The sequence below is a fragment of the Elephantulus edwardii genome, unplaced genomic scaffold (genome assembly GCF_000299155.1).
Source record: "Elephantulus edwardii isolate Elephantulus edwardi_28Jun2011 unplaced genomic scaffold, EleEdw1.0 scaffold00074, whole genome shotgun sequence".
Taxonomy (NCBI): Eukaryota; Metazoa; Chordata; class Mammalia; order Macroscelidea; family Macroscelididae; genus Elephantulus; species Elephantulus edwardii.
Window position 1 is genome coordinate 635,273 of NW_006399824.1, and position 26,443 is coordinate 661,715.

Genomic DNA, 26,443 nt, shown 5'->3' on the forward strand with positions numbered 1-26,443 from the left:
GGCTCATCTGTCAGAAGCAGACCCATCAGGCCTTTTGAACCTCTAACCTTTCAGTTGGCAGCCAAACACCTTAGCGGTTTGGACCACCAGGGACTTCAGCACAATTTCACCAGTTATTAACATACCAATATTCATCTTGTTTTGGTCACCAGATGACCCCCCAAAGTCCCCTCCTCCTTGATACCCTGGGCTGTCCTGGCTGCTCCAATAAAACCCCACCCACACTCAGGTATTTCCACAATCCAGACATGAAACAGTTAACCCTGGACATTGTAGGCGGTCCCACAGTGCCTGGCCAGGGCTCACTCTCCCTCTGATTGCTGTACGTTTGGACGCTTGCCCACAAGCAGTATTTGTATTTGATGCATGTTTCTGGGTGCGTGTGTGCGAGCGCGAGTGTGTGAGGCAGGCTTGTCATAGGCCCAGGCTTGCTCTGGATGCTGCAGCCCCTGAGGTCTGAGTGCTGGTGCTGTCCTGCTGGCCCCGGCTGCGGTGGGCAAGCTGGCTGGCATGAGGCCTACTTCTATGGCAGAGGGTCTCGGCCTGCTGACTGTGCGCTCCGCCAGCCTCCTGAGAGCGCAGTCTCACTGCAGGCTGGGGAATGAGGAAAGCCAAGTGGACTTCCATGAGGAGGGGAATGGGTCCCCCAGACGTCCTACGTGACCCAGAAGGTGCCACGTTCCTCCAGCAGGCTGAGCGAGCGGTTGGTGAGGGAGGCAGCGTCCTGCGCCAGTCTGTAGCCGAAGAGGTGCATGGCGCGGCCGCAGGCGGCTTGCACCACCTGCGCCAGCTTGAAGGGTATGCTGAAGCGCCACTTCTCGAACTGCTCCGAGGAATTCTTCTGCGTGGAGTAGATGCCGCTGCCGTCCCGGGCCGCCTGCGTGTTCTTCTGGATCCAGTCCTCCACCTGCGGGGTCAGGGGGATGCCCGCGAAGCGGTACATCTCGCGCGCCTTCTGCAGCGGCCAGCGCGCCACATCCTCGTAGCGCACGAGCATGTAGCGGCCGCGCAGCCAGGCGGGCTGGCGCAGCCCCAGCTCGGCGGACAGGCGGATGCTCTCGCAGTTGTTCCGCAGGCGCTGCACCTCCTCCTCCTGCAGCTGGTCCTGGCCCTCGGAGAGCCACCTCTTCCAGGTCTCATACTTGCCCGCGAAGGCCACCATGCGCGAGGCCAGCACGGCCCGGGGGTCTCGCACCAGCTGGATGACGCGCAGGTCCAGCCGGGGGTCCTCGGCCAGCGGCTGCAGGAACTCGAGCTGGCGGATGCGCACGGCCTTGAGGGCCATGTGCTCCTTGCGGTGGCAGGCCTCGGCGGCCAGCGTCACGTTGAGGGGCCCGCAGCGACGGTCCTTGCAGTGGTACTTCTCGAAGACCTTCTTGACGAAGGGGGTGCACACCGGGTCCTCGCAGAGCGAGCGGCTGGAGCCCCGGCGGAACATGAAGGGCGTCAGGTGGTGCTCGGGCAGGGGGCTGATGAAGGGCTCCAGGGCATACAGGTCGCACAGGAAGAGCTGCTGGAGAACGCTGCGATAGACCAGGGCCGAACCAGCGGCGCTGGCGCCATGGGGCTCGAAGGCCACGCTGCGCTCCACGTGCCACAGCGGCTCAAAGAGGTAGAAGATGTTGCCCTGCTGGTTGAAGAACTCGCCCACGAAGGAGGAGCCGGTGCGCGTGGTGGCCATGAGCAGCACGTGGCGCCGGGGCGGGGATGCAGCGGGCCGAGGGGGCACCACCTCCTCCTCCCTTTCGGCCTCCACTCCCAGCTGCCGGCTGAGGTTTCGCAGGCGACTCTGCAGCTGGGAGAAGGCAGAGTCAAGCTCGCTCAGGGACAACAGAGACGCATTCTCAGCCAAGACCAAGGCTGGGTCAGTTCCATTGACATCTTCCAGAGCCTGGGGGATCTGCTTCAGCTTGTCCGACACCCTGTGAGGAAGGGGACAGCAGTCAGTGACTAACCTGGTCATGATGTCATCAGAGAGAGTTAGACGGTGAAAGGCAGATAACCTGGTGGTGCTGCTGTTGTCCACTGCCCAAGTTCAAGTTCCTTCCACTCAGATAGGTTGTTCCTCTAAGCAGCTCACTCAAAACCTGTCTTAATTGGGGTTCTCCAGAAACAAAGATTTGAGAGTAAGTAGTTTATTTGGGACAAGATGGAAGGAAGAACTCAGAGAAGTAGGGAGATGAGGCAGGGGAGAAAAAGAAATCAGTAGATATTGGGGCAAATTATTCCTCTAGGCAACCCTGGAGCCAGTGTGAGCGCATCTCAGGGATGGAATATTCCCACCTGGGCGGCCCTGGGCTGCCCTGGGCTGCCCCCGGAGCCATGACTCCCTGGCACCACTAGCCTGACACTGTGCATGTAGAGAGAAAGCCTTGGGTGGAAAGCTGCAGGTGGCTGGTATAGGACATGTGGACGTTAAACCTGGCCAGGCACCAATGGTGGCACTACACGGCCCAGTTCATAGCCTGTCCATCTTGGCTAATGCTTTCTTGTAGTGTTAGTGCCCAGGAGGGTTAAGAACTCTTTCTGTGTCCTGTAGGCCCTCCTAGTGGGGTCACTGGCCCAGCAGAGCACCATCAACTCTAGGGAGTGACATTCCCAGTGTAGCCTACTGAGAGTGGCATTTGCTGGGGTTGACCAGGTCACACCTGGGCAGCTGTCCTGCCCATGGGGTGTCTGTATCAGGACCCACTTTCATGGGCTCACCCTCACCCAGGACACAGACTGGTAAGGAGGTGCTGCTTATGGGAGGCATTATTCTAGGACAAGAGTCAATGAATAATAATCATAGTTAATAGGTAGGTAATGGATATCAACTATCTTCTAGGCAGTGGGCTAAATGCTTTTACATCTTCTCATTTACCACAAGGCAGCCACCATCTTTAAGTCACCTTTTACAGAAAAATCACTTTAGGTTCAGAATAGTGAAGTGACTCGCCAAGGGTCTCATGTCTGGAAGTGCCACACCAACTCCAAGGGAGTCTGCGTGACAAAATCACCCGATTGAGGCGAAAACTTCAAGGAAGTCAGCTTCTCGGAACGCGTGCTTTCTCCATGATTGTTCTTGGCCTTTATGTAATTTCTCTTCTATTGTCTCTTTGTGTTTTCTATGTGGGACAGGGAAAAAAGGCTGTGTTCTTTACACAAAATGTTCCTACTAAAAGTTTGTTAGATGTTCCCAGAAAGAACTAAATGGAGGTGACGACTTTGATACGCAAACATTACCTCCGGTTCTTTTAGCATTGTTAAAACTTCTCAAGAACAATATGATTTTAAGGGAATTCATGGATGCATTATAACAAAAAGAATTAATGGTGGAAATCCTAGAGATGACCACTCCAGAGACTCCTAGATTTCTAGGGTTTATAAGAACTCCTTCAAAGGAAAAACCCAAAAACCCTTGCCCCCCACCATGAGAACACCAGGTGGAAGAATTGTTTATCTGTTAGGTAATAGTTGTTTGTGGAAGCCCCCTATTGAGAGAGGCCCTTACAGAATTCCAGAGCCTACAGATAAACCTCTTCCATATACTGGAAAATATGATGAATTTAATGCAAAACACCCTGATGGTTTTTGGGATATGGTTTTCAAAAGGTTTGAAAGTGACCAGAGGGAAGATGTTATGAAAGGTATAAGTGGTAAAATAAATCATGAAACATGAGATTGGAATGATGAATTTAGGCGATATTATGACCCAAAACCATATTTTTTTATAAACCAAAACCCCCTTATTGAGATAGTGATCACCCCTGTAATAATGGAAAGTGTTAAAGTGTTGTCTTTTGAACGGAAATAATATTGTAAATTTAGCTAAAAACATAAAATGTATCAGCTTAAATTTAAAATGTAACTTTTTTACTTTGTAACTTTGCTACCAAACAAGTTGAAGAACAGGTTTAAAAAGAAAATGTTTAAGTGAAAAGCCATTGTCTACCAGGCTCTCCAATTACCAAGGAACCATGACCATTAAGAATAGCCTTTCATGCTCTCCAAGAAACCATGATCATAAAATATAGCTGTGTGTAAGAAAATAATGTAAACTTTATTCTTACTCTTGTTGTTTTTCTGGCTGTTGATTAAGCCTCTAATTGTAAAAATGGAATATAAATGTATCATGTAGAATGTAATAAGCAGGAAAGGAAAGGGAAAAGGAAAAGGACAAGCAAGGGAAGAAAGAAGAAGGGGAATTAGAATGACTCAGAATTAAAATCATCTAGATCACTTGACTGTTTGTCTTGTGTTCTTTCATCGTCCCTTCGCCAAACTTCTACCCACCGTCGTGTTCCCTCTTCGAGACCCTAGACCTCAGGCTTATAAGCCCCTCCCGACTGGAGCAGCCCGCGGCATGGAAGAGGGGGACGGAGTTGGGATTCCAGCATCCCTGAGACCAGAGCCCAGGCTCTGACTACTGTGCAGTCCTGCCATGCTTGTCTCTGAGATAGAGGTGGTGCTGGAAAAGGAAGGATTGTGCAGCTCCACGTGGAGCCCCACAGTTGGCTACGTGTACAGTGGGCCATCCCCACTGCAGTTCACCTAGATCAGGGAAGCTTGTATGTGCATGTCTCACCTTGATATAATTTTATTTTCCTTTTCAATGAAAACAAAAACCACCACCACGAAAGCCAGGAAAAGAGCATATTTGCTCCTCATCCTCAGGCTGTGCACGAAGTCCCGACACTCGTGGGGCACCGAGAGTCGTTTATCCATGGGCACAGGTGGGCTGCGGGTTCCTCAGGCCTCTCTCGGGAGTCTGCTCAGGGGCTTGCCTCAGTAGCTGGCTCATCAACTTCAGGTGCGGGACACCCTGATCCTGTGGAAAGATGGGCAGTCAGGTCACCCTTTGTCGACAGGTACAAGGAGGACACTTGTCCAGACTTGAGATCAGCCCAGCTTAGCAGCCAGAACCCCAGACTTGTCTTACCACCCACGATGCCCCCAAGACTTGAATCAAACCATCAAGAATGTTAATGGACGCTTTGATTTCTCCATGCCACTTCCATGAGCTGATCCTATCAACACCCTTGTATGTGGAAAAGAATGCGCCTGCAGCAGGCAGGTTTGCAAAAGTTCAAGATGGAAAACACCTCATTGCCGATGTGAAATTATTTATAAAACATTTAAACACACACACACACACATACACACACACACACACACACACACGAGTGCAGACACAGCGTGTTCAATAGGACAGGTTCCCTAACCTCGGCGCTCTTGACATTCTGGGCAGGATAAGTCTTGATTGTGGGGAAAGGAGAGTGCCCCCAGCCAGGAGAGACCTGGGAACACAGTATCCCCTGTCTCCACTCACTAGATGCAGCAGCACCCTCCCTCCTCTGGAAACAAACATAGTTGTCTATAGACTCTGCCAGTATCCCCTGCAGTGAGGGTGAGATGGGGTGAGGGAGGCACACAATCACCCTGGTTGGGGACCTTTGATGTGGCATGATCCTACTTGGGAACCTAAAAAGGAAGGGGGAGTCGGGGAGAAAACATGGAAACTTGCACACAAATGCACTCACAGGCCTGGGAACCATAGCTGCCTCTGGGAAGGTGGAAACTTGGGTCAGGGGAGATGGGTGGGGTAACACTTCCATTTGCTAGGCAGCATGGGCTGTCTGATATTTTACCATATGTAGATAAGCATTTTACAAATGACTAAAGAAGTACTATGCTTCTGTTAAGGACAAGGTAAGCATTTGGAAAGGGACAGTGGTGGTGGCTGAAGAGTGACATGAACACATCTAATGTCCCTTGTATAGATTAAATGGCAAAAATATTTTGTTACATATATTTACCACAATATTTGTTGTTGTTGTTACGTGTCATCCAGTGGCTTGCGACTCATAGTGACCCTATGTACAGTAGTTCTGAAATCTGCTGTATCCTGTGCCAACCTTATTGTCTCTGACACACCTACCCTCATTACCCCAGGCACTGAGTCAATCCATCTCATCGAGGGTCTTCTCTTGAGCTGTCCCTTCACCCTTCCAAGCATGAGGTCCCTCTCCAAGGACTGGTCTCTCTTTGAAATATGCCCAAAGTATGTCAGACGAAGCCTCAGAATCCTTGCCTCCAAGGAGCTGCCTGGTTTCACCATCTCCTTTACCCAAAGTTAAAAAAGTCTACAATAGCACATTAATTTTAACCAAAATCCTTAGTAAAGCCTTGGTCTTACGGTTTGAGGTTACTAGGATAGGTGACTCCCCCAGGAGAAGGTAAGGGTCCTCCCCAGCCTCACAGCCATACAAAGACCCCAATTAATACCAGGATGCTTTGTCACAAAGCAAACCCACTTGTAATTACTGCTCATCTCTGTGCAGGAGACTCTGGGCCCCTAGTTGGCAGAATGGACGAGTGAATAGATGATCTTCAACTGAGGATGCATTTAATTTTTAAAAGCAAGCACATACAGGACCACCCTCCCCCAATGGAGCAGTCATGTGCCCCCAGCACCGTCTGCACAAACACTCACAGATCAGCTCTATGGGCCCAGGCATCGGCCTGCACAGCCTGAACTTCTGAAAGGCTTCATCTCCCTGAGAACACTCATCATGGGAGACAATGTGCTCTACTTTGGAATATGAGAAATCTTGCTAAGAAACACATGTATTCAGGACCAGCCCTTGCTCTCTACCCCTGCTTGTCCCCTTTCTGGGAAAGATCACCCCTAAGGGAACAGGCTGATGTTTTTGACAGGGCGGGTAGGAGTCAGGGAGGTGGGTCCCAGGACAGAGTGGAAAGAGGTCCAAGAGGGAGATGGGTCATGAAGCCAACCCTGAGGCAACTGGAATGTTCCTTCCTGACTTTTTCTAATTCTCATAGGCTTGAGAATACACTGGTGAATGAGCAGACACTGTTCATGTTTTTCTTTTTATAAAAACAAATATTTATTTACATTTGAAGCTTAAATCGTCATATGTATATCTCCTAGAGTAAAGGTAAAATGTGGGGAGTTTTGAAAAAACAGTCTAAACTCCTCCCTCCAGAGTATAAACAAGATCATTAGTGCCACCATGAAACCAAAAAAATGGTCTGAATGAAGAAAACCAGTACTTTTAAACATCACTCAGGTATTTTCCTGTAAAGTTGTAACTTTAAAATGGTTCTTAAAAAGCCACATGTATTCAGCATCTTCTTCTTATCCAGACTTACTAGTAGTGATATACAAACCCACTTCCATCCTTTCTTCACCCTACAATTAGGAAGACCAATAACAAAAAGACGGGCAGCTGGCCTTTACTGAGGGTTTGCTATGTGTCCTAGGTTTGCATTTTCTCTCTACACTTCAGCTTTCTCATCTATAAAAGAGAATAGGTGTTATTTTGTAGGGGGGACCGGGCTACCAGGAATGGTTCTGAACCCCAAAGTGAAGCAAATGGTCATGGTGAGCATGCTGTCATGCTCTGCAATGGAGGGGGTCCTGAAGCAGCCCAGGACTGACCCTGGGGTGGGCGCCGCTGGGTCCTGCGTGGTCTTCCTGGACACCTGGTTTCTGCATCTGGTGAGCATCAGTCTGACTTTGGGGCTGTTAAAAAGCGGAGTGCTGGCTGACCCAGAGCTCTGACTCAGAAGCCTAGGGTGGGGCCCAACAATGCCCTGCCTCCAAAGTTCCCAGGGGGTGCTGGCGCTGCCGCCTTGGGGGCCCTGTCTAGAGAGGTGGGAGCCTGCTCAGGAGTAGAAAATTCCATCTCAAGGCCAAGTACCCTCCAACTGGGGAGGGGAGGAAAAAGGTGTGGGTTGGGTGGAGGCAGAGGAGGGGGGACCAAGGCACCTTCGGCTTAATCCTCTCAGGCCTGTCACCCCTCAGGAGTCCTGCAGTCATGTGACCTGGCTCTGGAGGCCCCACCTCTCTTCTTTCACCCACCTACCCAGCATCCCAGCCTCCTGACTCCCTCCTCCACCTTCTGACCTCTGCACCATTCCCTCAGCAGCAAGCCCTCTTCCTGTCCCCTCCTTTTCCTAATCACCCCACCCTGGAAATTCCTACTCATCCCTCAGGCTGTGGCTGAGCCAGCACATCCTCTGGACCCTGACTATCCTCCCAGGTCCAGGGCCCAGGCATGTCCCTGGTGGCGCCGTTACAGTACGTATAGGAGTGCTGTCTTGTGCCCAGGTGTCTCCTGTCCCAGGCTACACATTCCCTGGACTTGGCTGAAGAGCCCACACACACCAGGTGCCCAGCAGACCCCAGGTGAGGGAGCCTGTCGGGTGGGAGTCTGGCATGGCGCCTGGCAGGCTGTGGGCGGGAGTTAGTGGACTTTAGGAGCCACATTCCCTACACACCCTGCTCAGACCGTAGTGGGTGGGAGGCTTCGAGCCTGCCTTGTCCAGAGGTGATACGTCAACCCTGAGCCTGCAAAGGCGCCAATACCCTGGCTTCCAGCTCTGGGCAAAGTGGACCAGATCTGCCTGAGGACACAGTTCTGCCTCCCATCCTTCCTGGGTCTCGGCCATGCTGTGTGACCTTGTGTAACTGACACAACCTCTCTGTGCTCCAGTTTCTCCACCTGTAGCGTGTTAATGGGGCTGTCTGCAGCATCAGGCTGCTATGAGGAGGTGCATCTGGCACAGAGGGTGCTTACACCCTGTTCAGGAGGCAGGGAGGTGGGCAGCACTAGCCACCCTCCCCCCTTCTGGCACCTTTGGAGAGATTTACAACTTGGGCTGTTTTGGTGACAAAGTTCCAGAACCTTCTTGTCCCCTCCCTTCCAGGGACTATTTCTATTTATGGGCTGCCTTCCCAGCATCCCTGCCCCCCTCACCGTCCTCCACACAACAATGTAGGTTCACAAGATCCTTCCCAGCATGACCCTAAAAGGAAGACGTGAAGGGAAATTTTCTCCCGGCAAGAATCGCAGGCGAGGGCTCGCTGTTCCTTCTGGCTCTGCTGTCCCTGTGCTCAGCTTTGCAATCCAAGTGAGCATGCAGGTGAGATTTAGAGGACCCAGAGCTGGGGATGTGAGAGGGGTCACTGATGTCAGGGGTCACAGGGTCACCAGGAAGGAGGTCTAGGACCACATGGAGTCACATGGCAAGATCCCCAGAAGAATCCATCCCACAGAAGGGCCTCTGTGAGAATCAATCTGTGACATCTGTCACACAGGATGAACCTCCTTGCTGCCTCTCTCCTGGCTCTGGGTGCGGGACCAGTTTGGCCTTGGCTGCTTGGCTCCCAGAAAGAACAATAACATTTCTTCTCCCTCCTCAAGATGGTCTCCCTCCCAGTCCCTAGCATGGGGTACACTCTAAGTACCAGGTGACAGCTGGAGGACACTTCCTGGGAGGTCACCTTGTCAGGGGGTGGGGAACATAGCTTGGGTGCACCAGGTGAGAGCAAGTCTCAGGGGGAAAAGGAGGTCCAAGTTCCTTTCAAGAATGAACAGGCGTGAGGGAACAGGAGTCCCAGGGCACCAGTGCCCAGCTCAACCAGGCACGAGCGAGCTCACAATCAGCTGGACACACTCACTACTCAGAACTGTAACCCAGGCCTCAACGCCCCAATTAACCATGGCACCCCACAGGAGTAGTAGGACTGTCCACTAACCGGAGGCCATAAGAAAAGGAAGACTGGGATTAGGGGTGACCTAATTCTAGAATTGATGCTCTAGCTACAACTCCATAGTCCTTGTCCCTGATTCCGACCAGGCCCTACATGTCCACAGTGGTCTTCAGCCTTGCTCCTGACCAGCTCTGCCTCTTCTGCTGTGTATCTCTGGGCAGATCCCTCCCCTTCTCTGGGCTTCATTAAAGGACACTGCGTTGATCTCCAGGACCCTCACAGCTCCCATGAGGTCTTCCATATCTTTTACTCAGGTATTCAATGACCTGGTATAATTAAAGTGGCCAGTTATGAAGCACTCACTGTGTGACGGGTGCTTAGCATTCCCTTGCTTCCCAGCTGCCCTTACTCTGTGGCCTGGGAGTGTCCTGCATAATTTACTGACAAGGAAACTGGCCAGGGGCAGTGAGGCCACAGGGCGAAGCCTTAGAGCTCTGCGTGGCAGTGCTAGGATTAGAACCTGGATCTGTGTGATGCCAAAGCCTTGCATATGTCTTTCTGCATAGCAGTCCGGCAAGTTGTGATTCTTCTGCCTGGCTTTTGGGATGCCTGTGGCCCAGCCCACTCTGGCCTCCCTGCAGGGTCCCTGCTCAGTTCTGTCCCAGTAGGCTTTACCTTGGGGTCCCTTCGTTCCATGTCCTAGAAGTGATTCTCCTCTGTGAGTGCTCCCAGGCTTCTGTGGGGGGAGTGTTCTACTTGAGCTTCCTCCCCACCACGTGGCATGCCTCCCAGGCCTCTCTCACCTTGCTCTTCTGCTCTCCACAGTGGAACTTCTCAAAACATCCTCCTCCCTCGGCCTCACTTTCTTACCTGACTGTTACCTAGCCTCACATCCCACCTGGCTCCTGCCCCTTTCCGTTGAAATTATGCCATTGCTAGAGTCTTACCTCCTGGCTCTGGTGACCACCGTCCTTCTGGAAGCCCATGATCCCGCTCCCTCTCAGTCCAGGTCCCTCTCCTGCATCCCCCTAGCCTGCTAGGCTACCAGGGTCAGCCTGCTCTCCAAGGTCTCATGTGGGTGGTCTTGGTCCTAAAAACCCAGTGGCATCCACTCCACCCCCATTGCAGCACCTCAGTCCCATACCTCTCTCTCTCTTGCCTTCTGGTTCCTAGGAAAGGTTCCATGAAAGGAGTTCTGGTACCTAGGAGGTAAAGAGCTGCACTGCCAACCCAAAGGCAGGTGGTTCAAATCCACTCCATGCATCCGCTCCCATACGATTTATAGCTTCGGAAAACCCGCTGGAGGATCAGCTATGAGTCAGTTTGACTCCATAGCAATGAGTGAGTGAGTGAATCCTCCATGAGGACATTCTGGCTCCTCCTCCCTGCAGCAACTCCCCTGCCTCCCACTCAATTCCCTTTCACTTCTGCCCAGAGAGCAGCCAGGAGCCTCCAAGTACAGCTGTACTGTCAGCTAGCTTCTCAGCCACACGGGGACTTCCAAAAGGGTGGCTAACCCCTCCCTACCCACTGTGGGATATCCCCTCTAAAAAACAAAACTCTAAACATGTGACAGCCCAAATGTACCTCAGTGATGAGGAAGGATGAACCAGGTGGGTATATGCACATGATACAATATACAGTTCAGCATAAAAGGAAACTTCGTTCTGACACATGCTACCACCTGAATGAACCTCGAAAAATTTTTCCAGACAAAGAATATACACACAACAAAACCTCTGAGAGACTAAACTCCAAAGCTTCCCCGCATTTTCTGCCTTTGAGAGGGTCACCACTTTTCTACTCCTCTCAATGCAGTGGGGGAAAAAATTGTTTTCCTTCTCTAATAGGTAGGCTCCTTAAAAAAACTGTGGCTTTCACAAAGTTTACTGTTCTGTGATTCCATTACATGAAGCTCTGTAGGGAATAGGGAATACCACAGAGACAGAGAGCAGACTATTGGATACTTAGTGTTGGAGTTCAATTGTGTACGATGCGTCAAATCTGTTCTTGAGATGGTTTTTCAATTCAGGTGGGACAGACTCAAGGTCATATTGCAGTTCTGTGGACTTGCTTTCATTTTCTTTTTTTTTCTTTTTTCATTTTCTTCAGCTTTGAACTTGCACATGAATAACTGATGGTCCATTCCACAGTTAGCACCTGGTCTTGCTTTGACCGCTGATATTGAACATTTCCAATGATTCTTTCCACAGATGTAGTCAGTTTGATTCCTGTGCAGTCCATGAGGCGAGGCCCATGTGTATAGTCTCCATTTATGCTTTGTGGGTGTGTTTTTTTAAAATAGTATTTATCATTAATAAATAATTGATTGTATAAAATTCCATCATGCAATCTCGGGTCTCATTTCTGTCACCAAAGCACGCTTTCCAAGTACAACTCTTTCTTCTTATTTCTAACTTTTGCATTCCAGTCATCAATTACTATAAATGCATCTCGGCTGCATACTGGATTAATCTTAGAATGCTAAAGTAGGCAGAAGTCCTCATTATTTCTTCACCTTTGGCTAAAGTTCACATACTCTGGGGATGTTTGTCAGGAGGGGCTTGTCTTTGGAAAATGACATCATTGTGAGAAAGCTAGAGAGCTAGAGGAAGACTCATCAAAAGGAAGGTCATAGTGACTTTGACAATGGACGTGAGATGAGGAGGATGGCACAAAAAAGGTCAAGGTTCAGATCTGTTGTTCACAGGGTCCCTAAAAGTCATAGCCAACACGATGACATCTAACAATAACAACTGTGGAGAGACAGGGAGATTGTAACTAAAAGATAGGGGATTTCTTTGTAGGATAATGAAAATGTTACAAAATTTATGGGGGTGATGGATACAATTATATATTTTAGATGGGTGAATTGTATGATGCATGAATTCTAGGTTAAAATATAATTTTCTTATGCTATAGAACAATATTCATTAAATAAACCGGGTGGCTCCTTGGAGGCAAGGATTCTGAGGCTCCATCTAACATACTTTGGACATGTTGTGAGGAGAGACCGGTCCTTGGAGAGGGACATCAAGCTTGGGAGGGTGGAGGGACGGCGCAGGAGGGGAAGGCCCTCTATGAGGTGGATTGATTCAGTGACTGGGGCAATTGGGATGGGTGTGTCAGAGACAGTGTGATTGGCACAGGACAGAGCAGGGTTTAGGGCTGTTGTCGCTATGAGTCACAAGCGACTCGACGGCACATAACAACAGCAACAGCAACAACAACAACATATCACAATTAAACAGTTTAAAAAATATTTCCCGACATGCTTTGGGCATTGGCGGTAGCACCTGCTCACTTCCCTCCATCTCTCTGCAAACACCCCTCTGCCCCTGCCCACTTAGCTCCAGTCCCCCTGTCCTGCCTGCTTAGATATCAGCCCCTCTCTCCGGGAGTCGCTTCAAGGTCTCCTGTGTCTGTCTGGCTCCTTTTTAACAATTCAAGACCCAGATCAAACATCCCTGACCGCCGCCCTGCGTTGGCCATGCCATCACTTCACACACAGGCAGAGACCCATTTGTTGCTCACTTCATCTACTGCAGCATCAGCTCCCTGACAGAGCTGTTTTCGGCCGGCTGTTTGCTCCATCTTCCCAGTGCCCAGAAGCACAGGTGGCACAGATCAGGGCACAAAGCCCAGGATGTGATAGTTAATCCTTCCAACTGGTGGAAGATGTGGGGAGAATATCAAGTGAAGCATGTGAAGCTATGAGCGTGTACAGCAAGTGTGCCCCGAATGCGTACTGCACGGAAGCCTTCACATTTAGGGCTTCATCTGCACCAGCCCCTTGAAATCTCAAATCAGTGCCTGGGCACTTCCTGCAAATGAGAATTTTGGTCCATCCTCTCAGAGCTGGGTGCTAGCAAGGGGAGAGAAGAAAACAGTCTAAGGCATCCAGACCAAAACCACCAAGAACACAATGGACAGAGAAGTGGGCTGAGAGCCGAGGCCCACAGGTCCCACAAGCCCAGAGCAGCTTCCCTCCCAGCATCCCCTGGAATTCTTTGTGCTCAGGCTCCCCACTCCCCTGACTTGGCAAATGGCACTGACAGAGAAGAGTTCTCTACTTGGATGGTTTCCAATTAGGCTGCTGGCTTCCCCAGGCCTTCCACGTCGTCCAAAGGCCTCTGGTGATGAAGTGGGCCGGGACTGTCCCAACGCCCACCAGGGGAAGGGGAGGAACAATCTGAATGGAGCCCTGATAAGGGAAGGCCTGCCAAATATTGTATCAGGCAGCAAGGCTCTGTCTCCTGACTGGCGCTAAGAGCACGGTGGGGATGGGGCCTCAGCTGCTGTGAGCCCCTCACACAGTCCCCACGCCCTGTTTCTCCACTCACACAACCCCCTACACCCCTGTCTCTCCACTCACACAGCCTCTCTGCTGGGCTGGGGGCTCAAAAGAAGAGAAGGGTGGAAGGAGAGCAAGAACTGTTGGTCTGAAAGAGCTCCTCAGGCTGAGAGGAGGCGTCAGCATCCTGTGAGGGAAAGCTGTGAACCAGCCCAGGGGACACAGAAGTTGTAGGACGGTTTCTGTGAGTGACCCCCAAGTCCATGGGTCAATGACAAATTTGCCCAAAGAAGGAAGAACTCAAATACTGGACCTGGCTTTGTTTTAGGGGAAGAGTCTGGGGAACACAGAAGGCTCTCAAGTGGCCTGTCATGTTCTATTTCACACAGAGACAATACATGGAAAATGGCCTGGGAAGGCAGGTGGTCTCAGCGTCAATTTCTCAAGTTTAGCGTCTGGCTAATTCAACAAACTACATTGTGTGGACCATAACAAATTGTGGCTGACTCTGAGAAGAATGGGAATCCCAGAACACTTGATCATGCTAATGCGAAACTTATACTTGAACCAAGAAGCAGTCGTCAGAACAGAGCAAGGAAACACTGCATGGTTCAAAATTGGGAAGGGTGTACGCCAGGGATGTGTTCTGTCTCCATACCTTTTCAACCTGTATGCAGAACAGATCATCTGGGAGGCTGGGCTCTATGAGGAGAAATGTGGCATCAGGATTGGCGGAAGATCTATCAACAATCTTCATTATGCAGATGACACAACCCTGCTTGCTGAAACTGAGGAGGACCTGAAGTGCTTGCTGCTGAGGGTCAGGCACTGCAACCTTCAATATGGGTTGAGGCTCAATGTCAAGAAGACAAAGATTCTCACCACTGGACCAACTGGCAGCATCAGAGTGGATGGTGAAGAGATTGAGATTGTTTACAGCTTTAGTCTGCTTGGCTCCACAATCAACACTCTTGGCATCAGCAGCCAGGAAATTAGAAGATGCATTGCGATGGGAAAGTCTGCTACTGTTAGGGACCTCTCTAAAGTACTGAAGAGCAACGGTGTCTCTGGAGACTAAAGTGCATCTGGTACAGGCCATGGTCTTTGCAATCACTTGTTATGCATCAGAGAGCTAGACAATGACCAGGGAGGATAGAAGGAGAGCTGATGCTTTTGAGCTTTGGTGTTGGAGAAGAGTGCTGAGGGTACCACAGACTGCTAAGAAAACAAACAGATTCATCCTTTAGAGGGTTAAACCTGGGCTGCTCCTTGAAGGCAAGGATTCTGAAACTTCGTCTAACATACTTTGGTCATGTTGTAAGGAGGGACCAGTCCTTGGAGAAGGACATCATGCTTGGAAGGGTGGAGGGCAGGTGCTAGAGGGGAAGGCCCTCTGGGAGGTGGACTGATTTGGTGACTGGAGCAATCGGGATGAGTGTGTCGGAGACAGTGAGATTGGCACAGGACAGAGCAGAGTTTAGAGCTGTTGTACATAGGGTCGCTATGAGTCGCAAGCGACTCGACGGCACATAACAACAACAACAACAACGGGAAAATATGCTGTCAGGGACCTCTCCAGAGTAATGAAGAGCAATAATGTCAGTCTGGAGACTAAGGTGTGCCTGATTCAGGCCATGTTCTTCGCAATTACTTGCTATGCATCAGAAAGCTGGACAATGACTAGGGATGAAAGAAGGAGAATTGATGCCTTTGACTTGTGGTGCTGGAGACGAGTAATGAATATACCATAAACTGCTAGGAGAACAAACAGGTTCATTCTGGAGAGGATGAAATCAAGCTACTCCTTGGAGGCAAGGATTCTGAAGCTCCATGTGACATGCTTTGGGCATGTGACCAGGAGGGACCAATCCTTGGAGAGGGACATCATACCTGGAAGGGTAGAGGGACAGTACGAGAGAGGAAGACCCTGGATAAGATGTATTGACTCAGTGACTGGAGTAATGCGGGTAGGTATGTCAGAGAAAATAAGGCTGGCTCCAGATAGGGTTGTGAGCTCTTGTACATAGGGTCACCATAAGTCACAAAACAGTAACAATAACAACATCAATTCAATGAACACTGACTATTACGAACTAGGGAGCTCTGGTGGCTTAGTGGTAAGGAATTGTGCTGCCAATGCAAAGGTACACAGTTCGAATTTACCAGCTTTCACTTTGGGAGAATAATGTACAATCTCCTCTTGTGCACTTTACTGCCTCTGAAAACCCACTGGAGGGCCAGCTATGTGTCAGTTCTAACTCCACGGTACACAAAAGCAATTCAGTCAACTGGTGGCTGAGTGAGGAAGTGAGCCAATGAATGAGATAGCAAATGAGAAGATGAATAACTGATGGTCCCGTGTAGCTCCCGAAGCATTTGAGCATCCTGGGACCCTCACTGCCTCTCTTCAAAACAAAATAATTTCCAGCTTCCTTGATGGAGGCTTGTTTCTAACTCCAGTAAAGACAGAGACAGAGAGGAAACAGCTAAAGGTGAAGCTGGGGTCACTGGCAGGCCAATTGTGGACTATGTGGCCAAGGCCAGCGTGGCCGGCACACTCACGTCATATCTCACACCTCCTCTCTGGCCTGGGTCCGCTATCAGCTTGATGGTTGGTGAGGCTGCCACAGACCCCAAAGGTTAGGCCCAAACAATCTTGGACTTTGTGTGGGTTGGAGAGACTGTGTTTTTCGCTTTTTCCTCATCTGACAGGAAGTCACTTCAGTGGGGCCTACTTAGCTGTGTGAAGGACACACTCTGTTTAAACCCTCAAACCAACAGATATCAAAAGGATGGGGCCTCAGCGAGCAGTTTCAGGTCTCTAGTTGTCGGAGGTACTTTCTGTATCTCTCAAGCTGAGCCCCAACCCCTGGACCAGCTCACAGCCACCCAGTTCTCTGGGCTCCAGCTGTACTGCCCTGTCATAAGCCGCAGTGGAGGCTGACATCCATGACATTTGTTACCACACAGTGGGCCTCCTGGAAGGGTGTGGCTGACTGATCCAAACTGAGTTGACTGTGGGCTAAGATTCACGGCTGAGGATGTGTACCTGGATGTCCAACAAAGGAGAAGCAATTAAAGAATCCTATGGCATAATGAATGAATGTCACACTGGGGTTAAATGTTGATGTCAAGGAAACATGTAATGATATATGGACTAAATTGTATACCAAAGAGATAATTTTGAAGTTGTACCTAAGAATAGGACTGTGGAAATGCGACCTCTGAAGATATTATCAGTTAATATGAAGTCTTACTGGAGAAGGGTGGGCCTCTCTGGTGATTCAAATCTACCAGCAGCTCCTCAAGGGAAAGATGGGCAATTTTTTGCCTCTTAAATTCTTCTGGAGGATCAGCTATGAGTCAGTTCCAACTCAAAGGCAATTAGTTGTGCTTGCTTTGTTGTTGATGGGTTTTACTAATCTATGTTAAGTGCTGTCTTTCCAAAAGACAACAGGGAGACAGAGGAAGGATGAGAATCAAGGAAGAGCCGGGCACCAGACTCTTAGAGACAAGAAAAGAACTTCTTGAACCAGATGAGGCCTGTTCCCACCGATGACCACTCTTAAAGGGATCACAGTAGAAGATCTTGGACAGAGTGGGGAGGAATGTGAAAGAAAACGAAAAACCAGTCAAAACCAGTAAAAACAGTCAGGCTGATACAATAAAGAATCGTGGAAGTCCCAAGACTATGGCCTGAAGTCTCTCCTCCATATCTCCCAGCTCAACTGTCTGTCAAATACTCTTGTTGCTGTTGTTGTTGGGTTACAAGTCATAGCGATCCTCTGAACCCCAGGTGTGAATCTTGTCCTATCCTGTGCCATCCTCATAATCCTGACATTCTTGAGCACATTGTTTGCAGTTACTATGTCAATCCATCTGAGGGTCTTCTTCTCTTCTGCTGTCCCTACAACTTCCCTAGCATGATGCCCCTCTCCAAGGAGTAGCCACTCCTAGCAACATGCCCAAAGTCTGTGAGATGAAGCTTTGCCACTTTCGTCTCCAAGAAGCTCTCTGTCTGCACTTTCTCCAAGACATACCTGTTTGTTCTTTCAGTGGTCCATGGAATATTCAGCACTCTTCTCCAACATGACAACTCAAAGGCATCAACTCTTCTGTCATTCTTACTCATTGCCCAGCTCTCAGACGCATGCAAGTGATTGAAAAGACCATGACTTGAATCAGGTGCACTTTTGTCTGCAAACTATAGTTTGAGAGTCGCTGACTACAGACTTTCCCAGTGCAATATGTCTCCTGATCTCCCGACTGCTGGTATCAAGACTATGGGTCTAAGTAAGATGAAGTCAGTGACAGTTTCAATCTTTTCTTAATCTATTAAAATGTTGTGTATCGGTCTAGAGTTGAGAATTTTTGTTTTCTTAACACTCAAATGTAATATATATTGAAGGACGTAGTCTTTGATCTTTTGCACCAAGCACTTTAAATCCTCCTCACTTTCAGCAAGCAAGGTTGTGTCATCTGCATAATGTAGGCTGTTGATGAATTTTCCTCCAATCTGATGCCACAGTTTTCTTCATTAAGTCCAGCTTTTTAAATACTTTGCTCAGTATACAGATAGAATACATATGGAGAGAACCCTGATGCACACCTTTAAACCCTTGTCTGTTCCCACAACAGCTTCTTGGTCTAGGCATAGGTTTTGCTTGAGCACAATTAAGTGTTCTGGGATTTCCATTCTTCTCAATGTTAGCCATGATTTGTTATAATCCACACAGTCAAATGTATACTCAATAAAACACAAATAAACTTTTTTTTGTATTCTCTGCATTCTGCCAGTATCTATCTGACATCAGCAACAATATCCCAACAATGAAACCAAGTGCACAGAAACAAAAATATGACCTTGAGTCTATCCCACCTGAATTAGAAAGTCATCTTAAGGATAGCTTTGAAGCATTGAACATAAATAACCAAAGACCAGGTGAGTTGTGGGATGACATTAAGGAAATCATCCATGAAGAGAGTAAAAGACAGAGGAAAAAGAAAAAAATGAAATGGGTTTCAGAAGACACTTCGAAAATTGCACTAGTGTGTCAAGAAGCCAAAACAAAGGGAAGAGCTGCTGAAGTAAAAAAGCTCAATAGAAGACTTAAAAAGACAGCTCAAGAAGACAAAGCAAAATATTACAATGATAGGTGTAGAGAGCTGAGTCCCAGAGTAGAAAAGGTAGAATTCACCTGGCATTTCTCAAGCTGAAAGAACTGAAAAAGAAATTCAAGCCTCAAATTGCAATACCGAGAGATACTATGGGAAAAATCTTTAATGATTCAGGAAGCATCAAAAGAAGATGAAAGTAATTCACAAAATCACTGTATCAAAAAGAATTGGCTGACACTGAAATATTTTAAGAAGTACTGTATGAACAAGATCCAGTGTTGATGAAGGAAGTAGTCAAATACTAGACAGGCTTATAATATTACCAGTAACACCAGTAAGGTACTCACTCCTTAGTATAATCAACTATACAAGTTCAAAAAAAAAGCAGTATTTGCTCAAAGATAAAGCCTTGAAGGCAGAATTGGGAAGGATTAATGGAAATGAGAATAACAGAGAGAGTAGGAAAAATATGATTACATTGTGGATATTATAAATAATGTTATAAGCCAAAATGTATATGAATGAGCACATGAAAAATCAATTTGCTTTGGAAACTTTCAAACCACAACACAAAATTATAAATAAAAATGTTTTCATATATGCAAAACAGAGAAAAAAAATTCTTTTTAGAAGCTCTAGAAAAAAATAGTTTGCTCACCCAATTTTTGGTTATTTTGTTGTAACAGTCCTAGGAAACTCATACAGTGAGTAAATGCTGATTCTTTTAATTTATACTCTTCCATATGGCTTGAATTTTTGGTGATCATACACATTCTGATAGCCTCTAAAATCTGATTTAAATTTTACAATGAGAAAGGAAGTGGTGTGGAGGAAACGTTGGAAGGCGGCAAGTGTGCAAGTGGGCAGGTGGTGCCCTGGGACGAGGTGGCCTGAGCTGGATGGTGGCAGAGGGGTGGGAAGGGAGGCAGCTGTTAAGGCTTCAGGACTTTAAAAGGATGCCTTAAAGCAGGGCACTCTGGGAGCTAATGAGGTGGAGGAGGGCCCAGCCCTTTCCTTAGATGACTATATTATTCTCTGTGGCACCCATATACCTGGCACAGCGACCGGCACATGACAGAGCTCAAGAAAGACTTGTTAACCGATGATTGGACTTCCACACTGTTTTGAATAATTAGCAGCTGTTTTCTGCAGGTTGATGCTCTCTCTTCCTGAGCTGGTAGAGGGCTAAGCACACAGAAGTTGCTTCATGATTTTGTCCTTAAGTGTTGCTGACTCATGGTTCTGACTCACTGAGACCTGATTCACAGCAGAGCAAAACACTGCTCCGTCCTGTGCTATCCTCACAAACATTGCCATATCTGAGCCCGCTGCTGCAGCCACTGTGTCAATAACTGACGGTCGTCCTCTATTTTGCTGACTATACCTCACTGGAAAAAAGGGTATTTGTCCATTTACTTCAAAGAAGGATACTCAAGTGATGATGCTTTGCCAAGCAGGCAGGACATGCCAGTATCTATACTAAGAGTCCATTAAAAAAAAAAAAAGACGAAATACGCAGCACATGCACACAAATATGTGTACACATGCACACGCAGGAAGAAGTTGAGGGCCTTAAGGGTGACTCTCTCTCGAGCCACTGGGATACTGGCTTCCTTCCTTCTGTGTATTATCTTTGAAGCCCTGTGGCCTTGGACAAGGAATTTAACCTCTCCAAGGGCAGCTTCCTTGTCTACAACATCTGGAGGTTCACAGGGTCGACCGTATCCGTGATGAGGGAGGAATTCAGTGAGGTGGCCTGGGAAAGGCCTCGCTCAAGCCAAAGATCCGGTACATGGTGGCGAGAGAGAAGCTGAGCCCTGATTTCACGAATGCAGCTGACTCCGTGTACACCGGCGATGAGCATTGTTGGAATGGGAGGGTCTCAACAAGGGAAATATCACCACCACCACCACTTTCAGATTGATTCCAACTCACAAGGGCCGTTTCTAAAGCCTCTAAAATACTGAGATGTGGGACACAGTAACCTGATCTGACCACCAGCTGGAATCAGCCTGAGGCAGAAGCAAACTGACAGATGGCATTTAGCCTGGACAGTGCCTTCAGGTCTTCCGGCCATACTTAGGTATAAACTGGCTGACTTTCCAAGGACTTCAGCCACGCTGGGCACTGAAACAGTAGGGCAGCCAGAGAGAAATACCCCAAAACAACACAGCTGGAACTCCCAAGGATCCTCTCTCCCTCCTACCCTGAAGGTTGGAGTGGTTCACAAAGTCCAACAGGCCTGCATGATCAGGTAGGGCTGAACAGGCTCAGAGAAGTACGACCACAGGAACTGCAGGAGCCATGGCATGGGAACAATGGAATCTGACCAGGTGAAGGTCCAGCACTGTGGGCTCTGGGGGTGAGGCCTGATCCAGCGGGGCCAAGAGCTGTCAGGAGGTAACAAGGTGAATGCTAGGGGATTTGCACCCAGGATAAAGTCATGTAATCAGAAGGGCCAGGTTTGTAGCCCCACAGAGTAGCTTAGCTCTCTAAGCCATGTTGTCATCTCCTTTGACATACGTGAAATCCCTGCATGGTGTAAATAGTTCATGTGCTAACATTTGGCTGCTGAGAATCTAGAGGTTCAAATCTACCCCTAGGCACCTTGCAAGAAATGTCTGGCTATCACCTTCAGAAAAATTGGCTACTGGAAACGTTGTAGAGTCCTATTATACTCCTATCATGTAAGGAGTCGCCATGGACTGGACAGCTCAAGGACAATTGGCTTTTGACTCTGGCATGTAAGCCAGCACAGGCATGCATTTCTGAAAGATTCAAGAAAATCTTATCATATCTCATCAGTCATGAGAAAGTGTGGCCTTTGTGATAAAAGTGCAAAATGTCAGGGCTGGTAAAAGTCTGGAAACTGCCTTCTGACTTTATTTCTAGGGATGGAGGCCCAGGAAAGGACTTGACCAAGGCCACACAGCTGGATGGTGAAAACTCAGACTAGGTCATCTCTTTATCTCCTAGGTTAGCAATGACCCTGTTTAACCTAACACCCTGGCTCTCATAATCCATCCCATCCAAAAGCCTTCAGCACAGGAGTGGCAAACACAAAGCACACACCATCCTCTCTCAGGCGGCAGCAGACATCACTAATTAACTGCCAATCTTTTTACAGCTGAGACTGGATGCAGCCTCACTGCACCTTCTCAATGCAGTGTCAATCCATTAGAACTGGAGGTGAGATAAAACCTAGTTTCATTCCAGGATCCCCTCAGTGACCAAACAAAAATTCCTCACCATCTCTTAAATTCGGCGTTCCACTATATGAGATCACACCACAGCTCTAGCCCAAATTCTAATTCTCCTCTTTCTTACAAAACCCCTCCATTCAGGCACGTACACTTCATGCATTCCAGCCTTTAACTTAGCCCATATGGCCCCTCATGGAACAAAACATCACAGGTCATAGTTAATTGTGAGGTTACTAAGAACAGTTAACGCGTCCAAGCTTGAGGGAAGAAATGCTTTTTAGAAAGAACAGCAGTCAGTGGATGTAAGGTTCTCCTGTCTCCCTGGCTGGCCTCGTGCTTTCCTGAACGGGAGGAGGTGGGGCTGCAGCAAGCTTAGGAAATTATACAGACCCACTGCCAATCCATCACCCACCCCAGCTGGCAAAGATCTTTAAATGGCTAATTTTATATTATTACTCACATGCCTTTATATGTTTTGATGAATAACAGCCAATTTCTTTTTTTTTTTTTGTTAAGTCTTAGGGTTTCCCCACAAAATGTTTTTTGGGTTTCGGGAAAATTTTGGCAAGCCCATAAGAGTGTGTCTTGAGTGTGAACATAATCTGCTACAGGCATTACAGTAGAAGAAAGGTCAAGGGCAACTGTCTAAAGAAAATACATATGCAAAAATTGGCCCACATGCATTGCCATTTTTTCCCTTTACATATTAGATTGGCAAAGAGCAGAATGTTCTAGAATATATTGTGTGAGGGAAATTCTGGGCAAAAGGACTGTGGCAGAGTTGGTGTTCAACAACTCCTCCAATCCCCAGCCGCTTTTGCAGTAAAGGTGAGGCCACAGGGCTGGGTTGTGGGTTGTGAATTGCTATTCAGTTGGCTCCAACCCATGGTGACCCCATACACAAGAGAACACAACACTGCCCCATCTGCACCACAGTCATGCCCTGCGGGTGAGTAGGCCAGGGACGTGAACACTGTATTCTAGATGCCTTCAGCCTAGGACATCTTCCAGCACTGCATTGGACAATATTCTGCTGTGATCCAAAGGCTTTTCATTGGCAAGTTTTCAATAGGTTGGCAAGGCTTTCCTTCCATTCTTACTGGAAGTGCTATTGACATCTAACCACTATGGGTGACCCTGTTGGTTATTTAAGATACCGGTAACACAGCTTTCAGCATCATGGCAACCAATATCAGTTTGTCATATTGGGGTGGGATGTGGGTAGAAATGGTGTAAGGCACTTTGAAGGCTGGTCTTTAAGTTGTTGCATCCAATCACAAAAAGATAAAGGTAAATAATCCAATCGAAAAATGGGCACAGGATATGAACAGACACTTCACCAAAGAAGACATTCAGATGGCTAACAAGCACATGAAGAAATGTTCAAAATCCCTAGCTCTATGAGATGGAAGTCAAAACAACTATGAGATATCATCTCACCCCAGTCAAAATAGCAAAATTTAACAGAACAGCAAGCAACAAATGCTGGCGAGGTTGTGGAGAAACTGGAACCCTTAGTCACTGTTGGTGGAAGTGTAAAATGGTGCAACCACTGTGGAAGGCGGTATGGCGCTTTCTCAAAAAGTTGCAAATAGAGATACCATTTGACCCAGGAATTCCACTACTGGGAATATACCCCAAAGAGACCATACTGACATCCAAGCAGATATATGCACAATCCCATGTTTAGCGCGGCTCTGTTCACAATAGCAAGGAGTTGGAAACAACCTAAGTGCCCATCAACAAACAAATGGAGAGAGAAGCTGTGGTATAGTCACCAATGGAATACTATGCTGCATTGGAAAACAAGGAACTCATGCAATATTATTCAAAATGGGTGACCCTGGAGGACATTATTCTGAGTGAAGTATCTCAGCCACAAAAAGACAAATAGTGCATGGTGCTACTGTTGTAAAACAGGACTGACCTCGGGGGTGAATGGAAATCCAAAGTCTCTGTAAATTTTCACTGAAATTAATAATAAATTTTAAAAAAGATTAAAAAAATTGTTGCATCCAATTTTATGTATGTATACAATTGTCTCTTCTAATGTGGAAACAGTGGTGGCTGTGTGCTTCTACAAGCCAAGTATAAAGAAGTAGCAGCCTGGATCGCTGATTTACTGCTGGAGAGCCACTCAGGCCTGCGTGAGATCTGATCTGAGCAAAACCCAAACATTACACTAAATTACACTGAACAAATGACACTAAAATGTGGAGGCTGACTGTTAACCATTGCACACCCTGGATTATCCTAATATATAAGATTTTCAAAAAGTATCCATACAAATGTCCATTTTGAAGAAATATTTGGCAAAACCATGATAATTCTAGGCATGCATATTTTTTGAGCCAGTAGCCTCACTTCTGGGAATTAATCTTGCAGGTATACTTGTCCAAGAATAAGGATACAAATAATTGCAAATGTTTTGTAAGTTCAGAAGGCTGGAAGTGACCTTACTACCTGATAAAGTTATTTGAAAAATGATAGTATTTTTTTTAGTACAATGTTCTGTAATGATTAAAAATACAGGACAGCTCTATATACGTTGATATGAAATCCTATTCAAGATATGAACGACAAAGTCATAAAGGTGTATACTTACGAGCAAATGGAAAGGGCATGGAGATACACTCATGGGGGAGAAATGAGGAGCTGGCAGGAGGGGCAGCAGAAGGCTGGGGAAATACGGGCGAGAGGGGGGACTCACCTTTCACTCATATGCTCTCATTTTCATTATATGAATTTGTTGCCATGTTTACTTATCATCTTTTCAAAAGGAAAGCTGTGGTTTTACAAGTTGTGTTCCAATCCACCACTCTGTCCATAATTAGTGCTTAATTCTTACTTGGACAGTCAAGTCTTTCTAAGCTGTTTTGTTATGAACCTCCACCAGCACAGGCATGAGAAAAGGTGACAAATTAGAGAATCAGGGTCTCTGCATCTGGAGCCTTTTTTCCTCCTTTTCACGAACCCTCCCTAACATAGATCGCCAGGCCTTTCTTCCAAGGCCTGGGTGGACTCAAACCTGCAACCTTTCAGTGACTAGCAGAGCATGTTAGCCATCTGCATCTTCCAGGGACTCCAAACTGAACTACAGAATGCTGTTAGGCTGAGGATGGCAACCAGTTTTCATGTCATGTGCCAAAGCCAAGAGATTACAGTTGGTTGCCTGGAAAACTATGATTAAAAGAATTCTGAGATCAAGCTTAGATTTGGTGGGAAAGAACGTGGTAGTTGATTAGTAATGTCTGCCATGTGTGCAGGATATGAGAAGCATTGGGATGTGTGTGTGTGATGTATTTGTCATTTTCACTTTAGGAGAAACAGATTAAGAAAGGCTAGGAATCTTCTGGACTCTGGAATTCTTTCCTTAGCCTTTATATGTCCTATTATTTCCATTTTGTTCATGTTAATTTCTAAAAAATCTCTGTGCTCATTTATGAGTTTGAAGACTTGTTAGTTTTACTGGCTGCCCACCAGAATGTGCATCATAATGAAACATACTCAGGAGGACCATGGAAGCTGTGGATGACCATGGGTGGGCCTCCAGTGTGTGGAATAGTTTCCCCATCTTGCTCCACACCTTTATCTCTAAGGCAACTGCAGCAAACAGGCAAATCTTCACTAGAACAGCCCCACCTAAGACAACCCAGCTCCTGCTCTACCACATTTACTGACCTCCCTGAGGAGACTCAGTTCTCCTGGCAAATACCCAGATAAGGGACAAGACAGGGAGGAGAGTTTCTCTTCTTCCCTGTTTTCTTTAGTTCCACTTTCAGGCGTTTCCTCAGACATTAGGCAGAGGAAACAGGATCTGTGGAAGAAGTCTCTGGCTTATAGCAGGCAGGAGCAGACTCTTTGTGATAGCAGAACCAGAGTTTCTCGTTTTCTACTCAGCAGTTCAGCCCACCAGCACCGCATCTGTCGGGATGGCATGAGAAGTGGAAATGGGAAATGAGAGAGAGGAACAGGAGGGGTCTTTGCCCACAAATCCATCCTGACAGCTGTAGTTTACATTCCTCTCTGGCCAAAAGACACCCAGGTATACCTTGCCCTGGGAGAGAGAGGAAAGGCAGATCTCAGGATGGGAAGATGTGACCACCAGTCAGTTGCCTAACTGCTCTGCAGCACTGGACAGAGGGCACTGGACTTGAAATCAAGACTTAGCTCTGCACACAGGATCCTTGTGCAATCATGCAACTTCCCTGAGCCTTGGGGAGCCTTCTGGTGGGGGGAGGGGTGTGCTGTAAGCACTGCAGAAGCATGTGTGAGGCTTCAGAAGCAGTAACAATGGCACGTAGACTGGTCATTATTTCTGGGCTG

At 47.6% G+C, this 26,443-nt stretch overlaps 1 protein-coding gene across 1 annotated transcript; it reads right to left on the bottom strand.

The window, feature by feature from the left end:
* Positions 1-627: 627 nt before the first annotated feature.
* Positions 628-24,976, bottom strand: CHST3 (carbohydrate (chondroitin 6) sulfotransferase 3). Its single transcript, XM_006888967.1, has 4 exons — positions 24,966-24,976; positions 6,621-6,625; positions 4,568-4,737; positions 628-1,922 (listed from the first exon to the last, which is right to left on the bottom strand). Exons 3-4 carry the CDS (start codon positions 4,705-4,707, stop codon positions 656-658), a joined length of 1,407 nt encoding a protein of 468 aa, XP_006889029.1. The 5' UTR covers positions 4,708-4,737; positions 6,621-6,625; positions 24,966-24,976; the 3' UTR covers positions 628-655.
* Between the last annotated feature and the right edge of the window lie 1,467 nt (positions 24,977-26,443).